The 19821-nt window shown below is 43.0% G+C and overlaps 1 protein-coding gene across 1 annotated transcript in view; it reads right to left on the bottom strand.

Moving 5' to 3' along the window:
* The window catches only part of CCDC40 (coiled-coil domain 40 molecular ruler complex subunit), a 176271-nt gene that overhangs the window by 97256 nt on the left and 59194 nt on the right, over window positions 1–19821 (bottom strand). The window contains exon 6 of the mRNA XM_073608199.1: window positions 11603–11822. Coding sequence (XP_073464300.1) covers window positions 11603–11822 — 220 coding nt within the window. The remainder of the gene's footprint in view (window positions 1–11602; window positions 11823–19821) is intronic.

Genomic DNA, 19821 nt, shown 5'->3' with positions numbered 1-19821 from the left:
ACGGGAAAGGACGCGATCGTCTCCACCTCTACCGGCAGGTCTGGTAAGCGGCGAAGACAACTGGTAAGCAGCGGGAGGGGGGTGGGCACCTCTCCCGCAACCAATAAAAGTGATCTCGCAGAAAATCCACTGCAGAGACCACTTTTATCCTAAAGAAAAACGCACAATGTTCCTGAAAATACTGGGGTTATGGCAACTAGCTGCTGCCATAACCCCGGTATTTAGTGTCAAAGTACCGGCGTACGAGTAAGTCGTTTTGCGTGAAGTGGTTAAACTGTTTTTTTCTCCCAGAAATTTGAAGTAACTGTTAAAAATGCATTAGCTGGATTTAAGCTTGTCACTTTAGACTAAGTTCATCTAAAAGGACTTACCCATTTAAGACTACCCTTTCTACCCTTTCCAAAGAGGAATTCTGACATGCAAAGCTCTGATGCTTTCTGGCAAGTCAGTCTGCCTCATATTCCTATTGGCCCATCGCTATTATGATATAGAACAAAAACAGTTACATCTTTTGAAACTGCTGGATCACATGTGCCTTTTTTTTTTTTTTTTAAATTCCTTTATTTTGATACACAGAAGGCATAAAAATACAGTTCGGGTTACAGCAGGTCACTTAATCCATATATTCCTATTGTTAAATCATATACAGTAAAACTGTAGACCAAGATCAAGTTATTTACCAAACAGATATGGTAGCATACATGTATTCCAGCCAAAAGTATATCCTTTACAAACATATTATATCAAGGTTGCCTACAAATGGGCCTCCTTGCATAAACCTTAACCTGTTTATGAACAGTTTTGAAGTATATTATAATATTTAAACCTTTAGAGACAGAAATGTCTTTTGCTATACAGGTGTGTGTTTCTTGCTCACCTTAAAAAATATCTTCACATTATATTTGTTATCGCCGTCACCACGGCTGGATTAGTGAGCGGTCAGAACAAAAGAAACTACAGAAAAGAAAAGAGTGGGAGGTGGGGAGAAAAGCGGGGAAGGAAGGGGAGGGGAGGTGTAATGGGGTGAGAAAGGGGCAGGAAAGAAAAGGATATAAAGGCATGGTCGCGGCATCGCCCCCAACTTGGTCCCACCCGTCACGCCCCAGAGGGATGTGTACCGATATCTGTTTCAGTGGGGTCCATGGGGTTATTCTCAGGTAGATAAGGATTGTGTCTGGGCTATGTCCTGTAGATATATGTCGGTGCCAACAAAATATCTCCAGGGTCTCCATTTTTCCATAAATTGTTCCTCTTTGTTTTGTAGGGTTGCCGTCAGTTCCTCCATACGTAAAATACAGTTAACTTTTGAGTACCACATGACCCTGGTCGGAGGTAGGGGATTCCGCCAGAGCGCCGGAATGCATGTTTTTGCTGCGTTCAGGAGTTGCATTGTCAATGTTTTCTTGTACTTTTGAATCTGTCTCGTGGTCAGGTGTAGGAGGCATGCTGCCGGGTTATCCCTGAGATCGACCGAGGTCAGACTTTGGATTGTTGAAGTCACCCCCTCCCAGAAGGGTCTCAGGAGTGGGCACGACCAAAAGACGTGAAGCATACTTCCTGCTTCCCTGTCACACCTCCAACACCTATCCGACAGCGACGGGTTCATTTTGTGTAACACGTATGGGACTCTGTTCCACCTGGTCAGGATTTTGTATCCCGCTTCTTGGTAATGACTCGCAATCGATGACTTGTGTGCCAACACCAAGACCCTCTCTCTTTGCTGGGTGGTGAGCTGAGTCCCCAGGTCCCTTTCCCATTTCAGGAGGAACTCTGGAGTTGAGTCCTCCCCTTGTCTCGTAAGGATACTGTATAAGAATGACAGTGTGTGTCTTATAGGTTCCCCCGATTTGCAGAGGGATTCCAGATGAGTGTGACTACGGGGGACATAGGGTATTTTCTGGAGGGTCTTCAGGTAGTGTCTAAGTTGAAGAGTACTGAGACTGTCTAATGGAGGGTCAATGAGTCTGGAGAGGGTGGAGGCGGTTGGGAGTTCTCCCTGGGGCCAAATCTCGCCCAGGGACTGTTTTTCACAACTCGCCAATTGTCTCAATCTGCGGCTTGTGAGTCCGGGGGAGAAGTCCGGGTTACCTATAATAGGAGTCATGGGGGAGGGCAACGGTGACACGTCTTTGGTACGGAATACTTTCCTCGCCACCTGTAGGGTGGCACCTATTAGCGGGTGTGATTTCATGTCTGCCGGCGGAGTTGACATTAGCCACGGGGATGGAAGTAAGGGCAAAGAGGAGTCTTCAATTTCCATTTCTACCCATTGTTTGGAGTCTCTGTTGCAGTGCCAGTCAGCGATCCTGTCCAAATGAACCGCTTGGTAATATCGAAAGATGTCCGGGAGACCAATGCCCCCCTTTTCTTTGGGTTTAGTCAGTGTTTGCATTTTTGTTCTGGGGGATTTATGAGACCAGATAAACTCTCTGAGGATAGACTGAATTTGCTTAAAGAAGGTAGTTGGTAACTGGATCGGTAATGTTTGAAGTATATATAAAATCCGGGGTAGGGCCGTCATTTTCAGGGTGTTACAACGTCCAAACCAGGTCAAGGTAAGTTTGTGCCACGTCTGGAGATCTATCTTAAGTCTCTGAAGTAGGGGTGCGAAGTTGCTGGTATACAAGTGTGCCAAGTCTGGGGTGATGTCCACCCCCAGGTAGCGGATAGATTTCTCCGCCCATCTAAAGGGGAAAGATTTGCTCATGTTTGTTGCTACCTTAGCTGGTAATGTGATATTCAACACCGCGGACTTGGCACAGTTGACTTTGAAGTTTGATGTTTCCCCATATAACCGAAGAGCTGACAAAATGTTGGGCAGAGTGATCTGTGGGTTGGAGACAAAAAAGATCAGGTCGTCGGCGAAGGCCGCGATTTTATGATGACCAGAGGGCTTTGCAATTCCCGTTATATTGGGGTTCCTTCGGATGCTACACATGAACGGCTCGAGGGTCAGAATGAAAATTAGTGGGGACAGGGGGCATCCCTGTCTCGTCCCATTTGAAATGTCAAAGAATTCCGAATGCCACTCATTGACCCGTACCGCCGCCGAGGGAGTCGAGTACAAAGATGATATCCAGCCTCTCATGTTTGGGCCCATACCAATATGTTCCAGGGCGGCCCGCATAAAATGCCAGGCCACCCTATCGAAAGCCTTCTCCGCGTCCGTGGAGAGGAGCAGAAAAGGCTTTTTGACTGATCTCGCTTCATGTATGAGATTGAGAACTCTAATGGTGTTGTCTCTTGACTCCCTCAGCGGCACAAACCCTGCCTGGTCTAGGTGGACCAGGTGTGGGATATGCGGCAGGATTCTGTTAGCCAGGATTTTGGAAAATAATTTCAGATCCACGTTAAGCAATGCAATCGGGCGATAATTACAGCAGTAGTTGGGATCCTTCCCTTCTTTTGGGATCAGTGATATAAATGCCCTTAGTGAGTCTACCATGTTAGTACTGCCCTCCTTTAATGTGTTGTATGCTTTCAGAAAATGTGGCAATAGGTTAGGATCAAAAGTCTGGTAGTAGGTCAGGGTGAAGCCGTCCGGCCCCGGTGCCTTCCTGGGCTTCGTTTGTGCCAGGGCTAGCGATAGTTCTTCCTGAGTAATGTCCGCTTCAAAGGCATCACTTATATCAGTTGGTAAAGTAGGCATACCCGAGGACCTGACGTATTCACCCGCTGACCTCTCCTTCTCCACCAATAATCCAACAGGTTCCCCCTTGTGTAAATTGTATAATTGTTGGTAGTACTCAACAAATTCGCTGGCTATATCCCTGGAGGTATGGACCTTTGCCCCCTGTGAAGTCACTATAGATGGAATGTAAGTGCGCTGTCTCGGGCCACGAAGGAGTCTGGCCAACATGGTACCTGGCTTATTGGAGAATTCAAACATAGATCTTCTGGCCCAAGCCAGATTCTGTAGCGTTTTATAGTACAAAAGGTCCTTCAAATCACCCCTAGCCTTCAATAAAGCCTTGAGGTGTGTTTCGGCCAAAGACTTCTTGTGTAGCAGCTCGAGAGACCGCACCTGGGATATCAAAAGATCAATCTGTTTGGTTCTTTCCCTTTTTTTTGCAGCCCCTATCCTGATTAGTTCACCCCTTATTACACATTTATGGGCCTCCCATATTGTCATTGCGGACATCAAGCGGTCTGTGTTTTCTGAGAAGTAATTGGTTAGTGCCCTACTTATCTCTGTACGTACTTCAGGGATTTGTAACAATGACTCGTTTAGTTTCCATGTTGGGGGGGATCTGAGTTCCGTGTCCCAGCATATGGTTACATGTGTGGGAGCATGGTCAGATAGGGAAATGTAATCAATTTGGGATGAAGTAACATAAGGGAGGTCTTTATGCTGGATCTGGAAGAAGTCTATCCTGGAGTATGTTCCATGCACCGCAGAGAAGTAGGTATAGTCCCTCTCCTCCGGGTGCATGATCCTCCAGGGATCCACCAACTGCAGGCCAATTAATTCCTGTTTGAGTTTTTTCAGGTAGGCGAAGGACAAGTGAGACGCTCCTCTCGAAACGTCAAGAAGAGGCTCAGGGGCAAAATTAAAATCACCGCCCATCAGAAACAAACCCTCTCGGAATTCTAGGATTAAGGGGATAAGTGATCGCAAGAAGGACAGGTGGTCAGAATTTGGGAAATAGACGTTGACCAGGGTCACTGTGGTATTTCTGATTTTGCCTTTTAAGAGCAGGTAGCGCCCAAGTGGGTCCGCTCTCTCCTCCAACAGTGTCCACGGCAAAGATCTGGCTATCAATATGCTAACCCCCTTCGATTTTGACAAAGGGGAGGGAGCGTGGTACACATTGGGAAAATCCCTGTTGCGAAGTCTGGGAACTGCCGACTGTTTGAAATGCGTTTCTTGAATGAATGCCACCTGCGAGCGTGTTTTTTTCAGGTTTGAGAGTAATCTGGAGCGTTTTTCCGGTGTCGCCAGACCCCGGACGTTGAGGGAGGTAAATTTTATCTCTCCTCGTGTGCGCGAACCCGAGGGAATTCCCGGGGGGCCATGCTGCGTACCAATACCAAGCAAAAAAAAAAAAAAAAAAAATGCTCAGAGAGATATAAGGGGGGGGGGGGGGGGGGAGGCAGAGGAGGAGTAGTGGGGAGGACTGGGAGAGAGAGAAGGGAAGAAGGAAGTGAAGCTAAGAGAAGAGGAAGAAAAATACTAGGAAGGACAAATAAATTATCCAACTGTTGCTATACAAAGCCTTGCGCACGTATGCGCTACCTATTAGTGGGAGTGGAAGACTAGTCTCTGCGACACAGCGGGAGACGTGTCGACAGGAGAGAACCGGTATAATAATAGGTATCAAACTATTACCGCTATAAACGGAACATAAAATAATAAGAAGACTAAGAACAACTCTCTATTGCTATGTGTAGAACCTTCAGGCCGCGTGTATGTAAACCCCTGTAGAGCAGTTCACATAAACGCACAGTGGAACACATACACCAACTTTCTGTCCGCCACCTAGCTATCCTAGTGAACTCAAATGTCAAGTATCAGAACAGTAATAAGCTATACACAATTCCGTGTCTTTGGAATCAGGACACCCCCAGCGCCGCCACCCCATGTCCCCAACAGAAAATGAAGGAGAAACGTTAAACGGAGGGTAACAAAAATGCCCCCATTTGAGGTCTAGACAACCATTTTAGGCATTACATCTCTGCGATCACATGTGCCTTTGCTTTTGAGAATGTTTCCCTCATTGTGTGCACCTGCTGTGGCTTTATAACCCCTGTTTATAGTGGACACTGCATAAACAGTACAGTGTGCTTCTGCTGTCTCGGTTTCTTATTTCCATCACTATGACTGGTTGCCTCTGTAAAGGAAATTTGTAAGTTCTGTATATAATTGTATTCTATTATGTATGTATTGCACACTGCCCTCACTGTGCACACGGCACTAATAATGTTTTCATTACATGTTTGCATTCTTTCGAGTCCTGATTAGAATTAGTCTGCCTATGTTACGCCCCTTGTTACCATAAACGTACAATTGTAATATTATTGTGATACCTACGTAATCATATGTATAAAAACCTTCAATTGCGTCATAATAAGGTAGAACGGTTATTTGGAAGGATGCGGAGTGTATCTTTTGTGTCTGTTACCTACTGCAGTAGTTATTAATTTGGAACCACTAATCAATATAATAGGAGTTGCCTATCTATAAAATTCCATGTCAGATGGCGAGCCAGCCAGGAGGGGATTTACAGGTGACCCTGAGATTCTGAAACTAGGAGCTTGAGACGATCTGGGAATTTCTGATAATCAGCTTGCTGAGGTAAGCATTTTGCTTACATTTGAGTTATCAGACTTCCTTGATCGGTAAGGCATTTTCAGCACAAAGGGTACTTATTTTACTCCCCTTAATCGAACTGTATTGATTGGTGGTTATATGTTATGTTGTCACTGTCTACTGTCCATCGGAGTATTACAGATAAGAAAGGGAAGAATAGTGCTGTTCACAGGTATATGTAGTACACATCTGCTAGATAAAGTAGTTTAGAGGCAAGAGGGTATAGGCACAAGTAGAGAAGAGAGAAGACTGGTCAGTAATTATGGGCATTAAATTAAGTAAGGGAATGAAGGGTAAGAGACCCTCAACAATGCCCAGCACAAGAGGAGCGCCATAAAATATATGAACCGAAGGTGCGGTTCTGCCTATACAGAGCCCCTAGATTAATGGTTAAAGTGGACAGGGATCCACAATGGGTAACTGGGTTACCACCAAAGTCCGCAGGGACTAAGAATCATGCAGAGTAAACAGCTAGAGAAACAGCTATCTATGTGAGCAGAATGGATCAAGGGTGACAATTAACACTAGACAGAAAGGGACATTTTGATGTTAAGTTGTGGGATGAATTTGGGGTCAGGCACTACAACTAGTAAAGTCAAAACAGAGAAATGAGAGTTAAAACAGAATACTTTATATGTTGTCAGAGAGGGAAGATGGGATGAGCACTATGGCTGCCAGTCTGATCATAGAACCTACAGAATGTGAAGGATACATGGGATGCAAAGGATATCAGAACAAATTAAAGAAAGCAGAATTTAAAGCAAAGGAAATATTATAGATAGTTAAAATAAAGTGAGAGAATGATATGCATGTGTTGTGTACAAATGGGAAAAATGTAAGCGATTTTAGTAAGTCCTTGTAAGTGTAGTGGTATAAGCAGAAGAATGCTTTGGATTTTTTTGGACATCTCTGCATGACCGCAGGGTATTGTTATAATTTATTATGTTTTAACATCAGGAAAATAATGTCAGATGGAAACTAAGGACTTGTGTTATCTAGCTAAAACTAACAACAGAGCAAGCAATGAGAAATTATAATATTGCCAGGAGAAAGTTGTCTTTTTAAAACATGAAACTAACATTCTTACACAAACAGCATGATAGAAAACATTGAACAAGCCATTGTAATATATTTATGCAAGCTGGACCAAGTAATGAAGGGTTCACCCCAATATATCAGAGCTGTAGCTTTATGCAAAGGTGCTATTAGACAAAGTTACAGACATTATTTTTGTCAAATATTTTATTTTTAATGGTCGCACATTCTGCGCAGCAAATATACAGCTAACTAAATGTTTGTCTAATGAAAGGTTCAAAATATGAATTTGTATTGTTGTTTATGTACAAATCTAACAATGAAAAATGCGTACATTTGGATTCAGCCACCTTATTGCCTCTATTGGAGGAGGAGGCTGGAGACAAAAGGAAATCACGTGTTAAATTTATGACATAGGAATCAGCAGCTGTGAGCCCAGGACAGGACACACTCTCTGAAGACTCAGATATTTAATGTTTTGTAGATTTGATCCCGGCTTTATACTGAGGATGGCAAAACCCATACCGAGTTTATCACCCAGAAAGATACTCTGTATTCAGAGTCATTGGATCCTTTTTCCCCAGCTCAAGAAGCAGAGCTCCATGTTTTAGCAAGCCTGTGAGCTATGAAAAGAGTATATATTTATATACATAGTCTAGATATAGAGAGCTTTTGGTTCCATTTGAAGGGCCAGAAGTTTGTTTTTACTTCGGCAGGTAAACCAATCAAGTATGCTAAGTTAATTTGATTGGCTGTTTTCAGCCTTCCAGGTTCTTGCTGAGGTAGCCATAACAACATTAAAATTCACACATGGAAGCAGACCAGGTGACTAAGGATGCTGCATTACAGCCCCGAACACTTGTTAGTTCTGTGCAACTCACAGATTCCACCCTAGTCCTGGCCCAGTATAGCTGAGATTAATAATTTAACTTTAAGGACCCAGAACAAGAAGAACAAGTGGTCCACAGGGGATAACCTCTTATGAAACAGGATTTTGGAAAAAATTGATCTTTTATGTCTGCCAGTCACTCTTTTCCCTCCAGCTTGACACATGGACCGTGTCATCAGTCACAAGCAGTTATGGCTGTCTTAGTAAATGAGAATGGGATAGAGCCAGAATTCTCCACAGTTTTTTTTTATAACATACCACTTCTTGTTTTACCTGTTACCAAAGGTGTTTCTTCCAGAGATTACAAAAAGATATATCCAGATGCCTAAGTCAGGATCTTGCGAGTATGCATTTTGTCTGTATGGACATGTTTTTTGGATGTCTAGTGGCAAATGCTACTGCAAAGGCCACAGTAAATGTGTTATCAGAAGTAGTTTGTAAGTACAGAGTGCCAGAATCTACAGAGAGTAACAGAGGAACTATTTTTATGGGAGAGTCCTTACTAGAAGTTTTTTACACTCCCCTACTGTCTACAATGTAGCGGAAAAAGTAGAGTAAGAAACTAGAAAACTTTTGCCTAAATGTTTTCTTATATTTTATTAAAGTGGTTGTAAACCCACTTTGAGAAAAAAAACGAACACCTGCAAGACAAAGGCATAATGAGCTAGTATACATAGCATACTAGCTCATTATGTAATACTCACCTTAGATGGAAGCCCTTGCTGCAGTGCCCGTACACCGCGCCGGTGGCTGCCATCACTCCCGGGGGTTACTTCCGGGTATCGCGGCTCCGGCGCTGTGATTGGCCGAAGCTTCGATGACGTCATTCTCACGCATGCGCGCGGTAACCGCACACTCACTGAAGCAACGGCACATACGTGCGATTGCTTCAGTTTGTGTCAGTGTGCGTGTGCCAATGATGTCGGCACATGCAAATACAGGGGATATCTCCTAAACCGTGCAGGTTTAGGAGATATCCTGGGTAGCTACAGGTAAGCCTTATTATAGGCTTACCTGTAGCACAAAGTGGTCTGTAAGAGTTTACAACCACTTTAAGCCCCTAAGGGGATGTTGGACTCTTGCCCTATGGGCTTTGGTTTGGGAGTGTGTCACCCACTTATATTTTGTCTCAGCAGCTGAAGTCCTCCATTCGGATCGCATAGAGAATGTTGCTGATCTTTTAAGGTTTTTGACAAACTCATTTATGTGTTGGAAAATTTACAATATTTTGTTGCGTTAGGGGAAGACAGCTTGTGGATTGGGGTCGGCGATACACAAAGGGATATTCAGTAATACAAAATTGATAAAAAATTAAGAAATTAAAAATAGCTTTTATAAGACATCAATTATATAGCAGTTATATATAAATAACAATACAGTCAAATGGTAAAAAGAGTCCAGGGATAGTGCTGGGTTGATGAACAGTAGTCCGTCCAGGGATAAAATGGATAAGTGGGGAGGGGAGAATGGGGGGGAGGGGAGAATGGGGGGGGGGGGGGAATAAAGAGTATAGGTCTATGACCTCAGGGGGAGAGATACTGACACAAATACAGGAGGCAGCATGCTTGAAGGGCAGAATTCACCTTTGGAGGGAGATAAAAAAAGAAGAGAAGCAGCGCCCACCTAAGTGCAGTATTGAAACATATACACTTTATTACAAGTTGAAATGCACTCAGAGTAAGGTAGATACAGACACATCAGATAAAAGATCCGTCCAGGTAGGCTGTGTGGTGGGCAGCAGGGCTCCACAGGGGGCGATCCTATATGTTGGAGTGCGTTGCTCTTGTCTCTTGTCCTGTCTGGTGGCGCCGGTGGTAACCAGTGTCACAGGCTGGGTTGAGACAGGCACAGCGTGGATCGTCTGTTAGTTGTATTTCCCGGGTTTCAGTGACGCTATAGGCATCACTGAAACCAATTCCAGATCCTCCCCAGTTCCAGATCCTAACAGTTTGGAAGGATCTAAAACTAAAGCCAGGTGACTTGTGGATTGTTAAGAGACAATTATATATAAAGAGATGTTTGGAGACTCAATACAGCATCTATTTCATGTACAGTTGTGCAAAACTTGAAGGAAAAGTCACCTGGATCAACATCCGGACACTGCAAAAATGACTAAATTAAAGAAATCTGTTTCCCTCTTGGAATCACAGTCTAGGGTACTATTTATTCAAATACTTTAATTGTAAGATATATATATATATATATATATATATATATATATATATATATATATATATATTTATTTATTTATTATCTATCTATCTATATATCACAGTGGGGACGGAAAGTATTCAGACCCCCTTAAATTTTTCACTCTTTGTTAAATGATTTTAGCAACTGGCTGCAATATAACAAAGAGTGAAAAATTTTAGGGGGTCTGAATACTTTCCGTTCTCAGTGTGTGTGTGATTTGAAAAGTAGTTTAGCCGTGTTGAAGTCATATTTGTCTTTTGTACGTCTTCCATTCTATGTAGAATTGTCTGTGTTTACAAGTGCTGATAAGTCAGAATGCCAACAATTAAGCTAGAAGTTCCTTCTGGTCACAGGAATGTACAGCCAGTACTCTGTAAATATGTCTTATCAATCATTTGTTTTTCACAATGAAAAGTCATTTTGTAATGAAAAAAGCTGCTCAGCTATTATATTCTACACAATGGAGTTTTGCCTCTTTGGCCAGGACTACCTGATAGCAGGTATGGTTAGTGATCAAAATATTGATCAAAAGAGAGGAGACTGTAAAGGAAATTTGTAAATTTTGTATATAATTGTATTCTATTTTGTATGTATTGCACACTGCCCTCACTGTGCACAGGGCACTAATAATGTTTTCATTACATGTTTGCATTCTTTCGTGTCCTGATTAGAATTAGTCTGCCTATGTTACGCCCCTTGTTACCATAAACGTACAATTGTAATATTAATGTGATACCTACGTAATCATGTGTATTAAAACCTTCAATTGTGTCATAATAAGGCAGAACAGTTATTTGGAAAGATGCGGAGTGTATCTTTTGTGTCTGTTCCCTACTGCCGTAGTTATTAGTTTGGAACCACTAATCAATATGAGGATAGGAGTTGCCTATCTATAAAATTCCATGTCACCTTACTAGCTAATAGAAATGTGTGCAAGGCAGTAAAGGAAGGTTGACACTATAAAGAAATACTTCAGATTTGTGAGCCTGGACTGCTATAGATGTGACCAGAGTTACAGTCTTTTGAAAGCTGCTGCAGGTGTATGCACCTCTAAATAACCGCACTTTATACTTGCATTAATTTATAGTTTTTTTTAACAGAAAGAGTCTCTAGAAATAAGTATATACTTTTTTGTGAAAGGAAAAAGCTGTATAACCATAAATTTATATACTGACCCTTCTTACGCTCTGCATCATTAGACTGATGAGTGGTCTTGTAGAGGTTTCTAATAGCTTCCAGATCTTCTTCTACTTGTCTACGTAGGGTGGAAACCTGGGCGTATTTATCATGATGTTTTTCTAAGCCCATCTGCAGACGAGCCAACTCCTGCTGTATGCCATACAAAATCACACCAAGATCTTCCCGTTCACTTTTATTTTTCTTCATTGATGTACTCTGAAATGGTAACGGTGCAAATTATTTTTTGTCTTGACACACTATTATCAAAGTTGGTAAAACAATTAGGACTATAACAAACCTTTCACAAAACTGAGCAATAAAAATAGAGACTCTCAATTTTCCTCTTTCCCCCTCTCTGCTTCATTAAAAGGTATTCGGTTTCCTGGAAGGTGTAAAGGGCCTTTTTTTCTCTATTGAGATGTCAAAGGTGTTTGATAAATATAGCAATGTAGCAATACCTTGACTACAATCATTGTGCCCAATCCCTCTGCTGTCTCTTAATTTTAGAACTATCCCATGAGATATACGGTGGGCACCCAGACTGCACTGTTCTTGTCTTGCTCTCGGGACACAGTTTGAGCTTTGGACAAACACAGGTAAAACTATTGAGGGACATCCAGAATTTACCTTGAACCTCTGTTTAACTCAATGCAGATCTATTTGCTTACTGTTGCAGCTGTTTTTTTTTTTTTTTTTTTCAGGCAACTTAAATAACAAGTTTGTACACTTTTAACACCCTGAGTGCCCTAACCTCTGTTTTCAGTATTCGGCATCTCCTACTCTCCTTGCACTTTTCTGTACCCTATAAAGCTAGCTAAACACCCAAACAAGTTTGCAAGTTGTTTTTTATGTTCATGGGTATGGGACATTCACCCTCCAGTTCTCTGGAGGACACTGGGTTGTTTTCTTCAGGATATATACATTAACTGACAAATTTGTTATCCGTTTCCATGTTACTACATGGTGCACAGCTTTCGCTAATTTCCTTACATTTGCTGTCATTAACTTGTTGATTTGTCTCCCCTTTGGGTCCTACCTGGTTCTTAAAGAATTTTAAGAACATTTACTCATCTTTGTGCAAAATATAATACCAGTACTAGAACTGTTGGTCCTCTAGATGCTTTTGACTTTCTTGAATGGCAATTATAGCTAAATTTGGCTTTAGAGTTAAATACCTAATGTGGGTCAGGCTCCTCTATTCTGCTCCCGACAGCAAGGGTATTTACCAATAACACCCTCTCCCCATTTGCTTTAGAACAAGGCGCAGGTGCCCCCTTCCCTTCAGGCCTTTTACCTTGGCAATTAAGCACCTTTGAACCTTCTTCACAATAATGTATATATCAAAGGACTAAGAGTGGGCCCTTTGCTAAATGATGCCCCATCATCAATGCCGTCTGCTTTAAACACCTTTGACTTTTTCTCAGGCATTAGAATCAACTGGTCCACACGCTCCTGTTTGCATCATCAAGTGTGTGCAACATTTTAAATAGCTGGGTATACATATAACCAAGGATCTGCTCAGAACAGTGGCCCTCACTTTCAATTGAAGATGGATATGTTGATATGTTTCCCATACCCTCCACACTCTTATGCCCCCCGTACACGGTCGGACATTGATCGGACATTCCGACAACAAAATCCTAGGATTTTTTCCGATGGATGTTGGCTCAAACTTGTTTTGCGTACACATGGTCGCACAAAGTTGTCGGAATTTCCGATAGCCAAGAACGCGGTGACGTAAACCACGTACGACGAGACTAGAAAAGGCCAGTTCAGAACCAAGCACGGCACCCTTTAGGCTCCTTTTGGTAATCTCGTGTTAGTAAAAGTTTGGTGAGAGACGATTCGCGCTTTTTCAGACTCGTGGTTTTCAGATTGTTTTCTGCTGTTCAGTTTATGCTTGTGGGTTTGTATCTGCTCTTCAGTGCGTGCAAGCAAGCTCCGCATGACTTTGTCATTGTGTTCTTGTTCGTTCGTTACTGTTTTTCAGGTCGCTCTTCACAGGCTTGCTGTTCTTCACATTATAATAATTATAATACACATTATTTAGGCATTCATCTCTCAATGAAGTGGACAGGGTTATCTGTCCAACAGCTCCCCCCCCTATAATGTTAGAAATGGCCCATGAGAGGGAGGGGGGGGGGGATATGATAGGTGTACCTTATACTTTGGTCTTTAAAAATTCCCATAAATCAATGTTATCTTGATGTTGGCCAAGAATGTTTGTGTCTAATCTGCTTTCCATGTTTATGTGCAAAAAGCCTAATTTTTTTTTGTTTTCCTCAACAGTTTCCTTCCATGCCACAGGAATGGCAGACTATGGCCTCCCACTTTGCCCAGCGGTGGGACTTTCCTAACTGCGGAGGGGCAATTGATGGGAAACACATCCACATCATCCCACCACCCAACTCGGGGTCGTTCTATTATAATTATAAGGGGTTCAATAGTATTATGATGTTGGCAGTGGTGTCGGCTACTTATGAGTTCCTGTATGTGGATGTGGGGAAGAACAGCCGGATGTCCGATGGTGGAGTCATCGCCCAGACCGAGTTCTACAGGCATCTCCAGAATGCCAGCTCGGACTTGCCACCTCCAGAAGACAATGTGGAAGGACTCCCATTCGTCTTCATTGCAGATGAAGCTTTTGCACTGGGGGCCCATCTTATGCGGCCATTCCCAATGAGGACCCTCACCCCGGACCAGAGGGTTTTTAATTACAGGCTGGCCAGAGCCAGAAGAGTGGTGGAAAACACGTTTGGAATCATGGCCAGCCGGTTCCGCCAATTTCTTACACCCATACATATGGCGGAGTACAAACTGAATAACATTATCCTGGCGTGCTGTGTTCTACACAACTTTTTACGGCAACATTCTGCCAACTATGCTGGCTCAGTTGGGCCTGAAGCCGGAATTCAAAATGAACCAAACCTGACGGCGCTTGAAACTGGCCGTTCTGGCTTGCCCTCCCTGAGTGCCCGTGATGTCTGGCTAAGATACTTTGAATTCTTTGCGGGTAGGGGGGCTATCAATATGCCAGACAATGTGTGAAACCTTTATCAAATAAAAAAAAACATTACGCAAATCTTTGGTGACATTTACTGCTTGTGTTTGTTTTAGCTGACCCTGACAGAAATGTGTGGAGTCCTGAAAATGGTGCGATTTTGTAACCTTACAAAGCACTGTTGGGTGTTATTTACTAAAGGCAAATACACTTTGCACTACAAGTGCACTTGAAACTGAACTTGTAGTGCAAAGTGGATTTGCCCTTAGGAAATAACCCCCGTTGTCACAGAAAGCAGCAATTAGAGCACCACAAAAGTGTTGGAGCGTTGAGACAATTATCCACACATTCTTGATTAACAATCTTTTTAATACCTGCACAATCACATGTGCATTTTGAAAAGGTTTTTAAAACAAACCAACATGTTTGTTGTATAACAATTTTTGGGGTGACATTAGAAAAAGTAGAAATGTCCATTTAAGATAAAACAGGCATGTTTAAAACCAACAAGAAAGACACAAATCTTGAACTTACAAAGTTCACATTTGGTAGAACTTGAAGGCAATATCAGACATGAGTATTTACAAACTGTGTTTGATATTGCGTTCAGGTGTGATGAAGTCACCCCAGGAAAAGCCAAATTTTGAAGATGAACACAAATTTACGAATGTCAACATGTGCTAGCTGCCATCACGGGGGAACAAGGGCGTGTTTTGGGGGAGCAACCCCTTCCTCTCAGCTACTTTATTATTGAGGAAGGGGTTGCACCCCCAAAACGCGTCCATTGATCTCCGTGATGGCAGATAGCACATGTTGACACACTGTGTGCCTCTTCAAAATTTGGCTTTCCGACAATTCGACAAAAAATGTAAAAATTGTAGCACACCATAAAAGAAAGGGATTTGGAGGGGTTTTAAACTCTCCCCAAAACATCAATGATGTTCTTATTTTTTTGAATAACATCATTGATGTTTTTCTTGATATTTTCCAATGCAACATTACACCCCATGATCTCCCCAATCAGGATCTGTGCACTTTCCGAGGTGAAATGCCCTGGATCCACAACATCACGATCACCTAAAAAGATAGAAACCAAAAAAACCATGTATTATAAATATGCCGGCATCCATCTCTTACCTGAGCCTGTGGTCGCAGACACTCACCTGTTGTGGTGAATAGTTCCACCACGTCTTCCTCCTCCTGCTCTTCTTGTCTTTGGGGGATTTCCCCTTCTTCCAGAGGTGGGGGGTCTCTGGTCTCCTCGGATGAGGGGTGTCCTCCGAGTCTTTTCTCCCCTATGTAAAAAAAAAATGGTATACTTAGCACACAGATATCTGATGGTAGAACTATAAATATGAAACATTGCTTGGAAGTGGGGTACAATTGTCTATTTTGGTTGAGTTCCAAGATGTTGAATTTTTAGTGTCCTTTGTCAAGCTTCAATACTTTACCTGTTTTGTCCAAGCTTCACAGATGGAGACACCCCTATAGTATCCACTGGAGCACCTGTGTGGGCCCCCTAATAAAAAGGGTGTTCTTGTGTCCCACACTAGTGCTCCAGTGTCCAGATGTGAAAACTGCTGCTGAGTGTCCTCTCCTTACACAGTTTGCATTTCATTCTAGTAACAAACCCATCTACACAACCAAATTATTTTCATACAAGTAGGCCCTAAAAAATGTGGTCAAATGCATATGGCAAAAACAATGGTGTTTTATAGGCCGAAAGAAAAATGTTTGATACGAACGAATAATGTGCCCATGAACATGAAAGTTGCCATTTTAAACTGTACAACAGTTAAGAAAAGCACATGGAGCAGCACGAACGTAATAAACACAAAAAGAATAGGAACACAGCACAACTACTTACTTTTTTGCAGCACTCTCTGGATCTTTCTGTACTGCTCGTGTTCTCTTAATTTGAGGTCCGACCACCGCTTCCTGAGCTGATCTTTCGATCGTCGCACCCCGAAATTCCGGTGCAGACTTTTGACCACTTTCACCATTATCTTGGCCTTTCGGACATTGGGGTTGGGGTAAGGTCCATACTTTCCATCATAGTCGGCCCTCTTCAGGATGTCGACCATCTCCAACATCTCCCCAAAGGACATATTTGAGGCCTTAAATCTTCTCCTTCTGGATCCAGACGTTTCCGGCTCCGGGCTCTCCTCCTCCTCCTCGTTGCTGTAATTAGCACGCACCTGCTGTGTCTCCGCCATGTGCTCTTCCCCCACTGCGCCGAACGAAAAGGGGCGGGGAATAGACTAGAAAGAACTTCAGGGGCGGGCGGAGTTACACGCATGCGCAGTGTGCATAAAGCGTAACACGCGTGCGTAGTACGTACAATCTGTGAGCGGAGGAAGGAGTATCGGAGGTGCAGATCGTGATAACGAAGGTAAGATCTAAACTTGGGCCTATACTGCTTCTAGATTGAGGCCTATATTGTAACAAGATTAGGAGAGCTTTGCCTGACATTAGGGTTTGTCTTGTGTTGTGTCTTGGAGATAAAATGGATGGCTTCAATGACCACAACTTTCTCCCAATGTTCATAGACAAGTACAGGGAGCTGCCCTGTTTGTGGCAGGTGAAACATCCACATTGTAATAATAAACAAAAGAGGCAGGCAGCGCTGGGGAAACTGCTGGAGTTGGTGAAGCCGGTGGTCCGCACGGCAACCATCCCCTATTTAAAAACCAAAATTGGTGGCCTGAGGAGCACTTATCTTAGGGAGCGCAAGAAGGTCACGGATTCCCAGAGATCCGGAGCTGCAGCAGATGACATTTATGTCCTCAGACTGTGGTACTATGAGAGACTGCGATTTCTGTCAGACCACACTGAAGTCAGGGAACCCCTCTCAACCCTTCCTTCTCCACCCCAGCTGAGGCTTCCGATGTCCAACCTGGGATTTCCAGCCTGGAAGAAGTGGAGGAGCCCAGATGGAGTCAGGTATAGCATTGTTCTTCAGATTTCTGGTCAAGAAATAAATGATCTTTAGTAGATGTTATTATTGATCACTAATTGCTGATTTATTAAAGTGTTTTACATATCAATAGACAGTAGTGGGCAAAAATATTTGGGACAAGAATAAAAAATGCTGGGCTCAGAATGATCATCAGTTATATTTCTTAACATTCAATTTGCAACAGTCATGAAGTGACAATTGTGTGTGATTGATGAATCAAAAACTCAAACTATGTCCCTTTTTCATACACAGGAAGACCTCAGCCAGGACGAGGCTCTGGAATGTGGCACACAGGAGGAGGCTGTGGAATGTGGCAGCCAGGAGGAGGCGGGGGTTAGTGGCAGCCAGGAGGAGGCGGGGCTAAGTTGCAGCCAGGAGAAGCCTGGGACCAGTCGGAGCCAGACCGAATCGCAGGTTCCTCCCCTCCGCCTTCCATACAAAAGACCCAGGAAGGCGAGTCACGTGCAGGATTCAGCGCTCAGGCTCATTCAGGAGGCTTCTGCGTCCCTCAGAGCCTTACCCACTCCTGAAGAGGTCTTTGCCTGCATGGCTGCCACCAAACTGAAGGGCATGCAGGAGGGCCAACGCCTCATGTGTGAGAAACTTATTTATAAAGTCCTAACTAAGGGGGTGAGTGGCGAAATCACACCCAATACCGACGTGATTGAGTTGGACTATCCTCCTCCTCCTCCTGCTGCCACAACTCCACCACCACAGCCACAGCGTGGAAGGAAGGCCAGAGAGTGATGACCTGGGTTCAGTCTGGTCTGACAAAAGATGCAGCCTCTTGTATGACCACAGCCTGGGGACACAGATGTCATCTGCTGCTTTCAAGATCTCTGGGACTTCTGGACCAGACTGCACTCCCTTAGATATGGACTCCTCAGGCCACCAATTTTGCAGTAAAATAATTGATGTCTGCCCTGGGGGCCAAAGGCTTCGCCAATTTCAGCTGTTTCTCCAGTGTTGCCTCCCTCTTTGTTTGGTTGTGAGCCATTAATAAAGGAATTTTTGGTTCAATTATACTCACCTATGTGTGTTTTCCTTAAAAAAAAAACAGTTTGTTTGTGAGGAGGCAGGTACATTTCAAAATACAATGTGAAATTAACAAGAGACACCAACACCAAACAATCTCATTGAGATTAAATACAAGATAATAATGGTGTTGTGGTAACTTGACACACAAAACACACCCAAAAATATTCTTGATTAAAAGCAAACAAAATTACAAAAAAAAAACAGCCTTGAAAAAAAAATTTTTACAATTAAAAACAAAAAAAAAAAAATTGGTCAGATGTGACAAATCAAAATATATTGAGGGAATCCCGATAAAAAATAAAGAAAGAAGTTTGTGAGAAGTCTGTGTGAATATAAGCAGCAAAACTACTTCATTCTTCTCACATTATAAAGAAGAGAGTGCGCTGTATTAAACCATTTTTTACATTGCAGCGTGACGAAAGTGCTGTATCCATTGCGAACGCTAATTTTATCAGACCGAGCTGTTCCGTCTCGGAATTTCTTCTGAGCATGCGTGGCAATTGACGCGATCGGATTTTGTTGTCGGAAAATTTTATAGCTTGCTCTCAAACTTTGTGTGTCGGAAAATCCGATGGAAAATGTCCGATGGAGCCCACACACGGTCGGAATGTCCGACAACACGCTCCGATCGGACATTTTCCATCGGAAAATCCGACCGTGTGTACGGGGCATAAGACTCATGGAAGAATCCTGGTGACAGACTGAACTCAGGTCTACAGTGTATTAATCCCAGCATTCCAGATGAAGGTAACAAGTATCAGCTTGGAACCTTCATACACATGGTTTGGGGCTGCCCCATTATTCAAATCTACTGATAACGGATGGTCTATGCTGGCTGCTGTCCTCAGCACTCCCTTGAGTACTTTTGCTGGGTATCGATAATGATACCACTACATCTAATCATCATAAACTACTCATCTTCTATGTAGCATATTATGCTTGATTGGAACTCTTTCTTATATGCCAACTCCTATCCCACCCGTCCTACAAAGATTGGTGCACAACCATTCTTCCATTACTACCATTTTAATAATTACCCAATATGAGCAGAGGCTACCTGTCCAAATAAGACCAGATCTGATCTGCCTGGACACAAACAGATCATGATATGATTCTTCTCCTTGCTGAAGTGCATATACAAACAACAACTATGCTTGTATGCACCCTCTCTTCTTCCACTACCCTCCTAAATCACCCCCCATGTCAACTCTTTCCCC

Source organism: Aquarana catesbeiana, linkage group LG12 (assembly GCF_042186555.1).
Source record: "Aquarana catesbeiana isolate 2022-GZ linkage group LG12, ASM4218655v1, whole genome shotgun sequence".
NCBI classification, from domain to species: domain Eukaryota; kingdom Metazoa; phylum Chordata; class Amphibia; order Anura; family Ranidae; genus Aquarana; species Aquarana catesbeiana.
The sequence above is the reverse complement of the archived record's forward strand: the minus strand, read 5'-3'. Positions and strand labels throughout refer to the sequence as shown.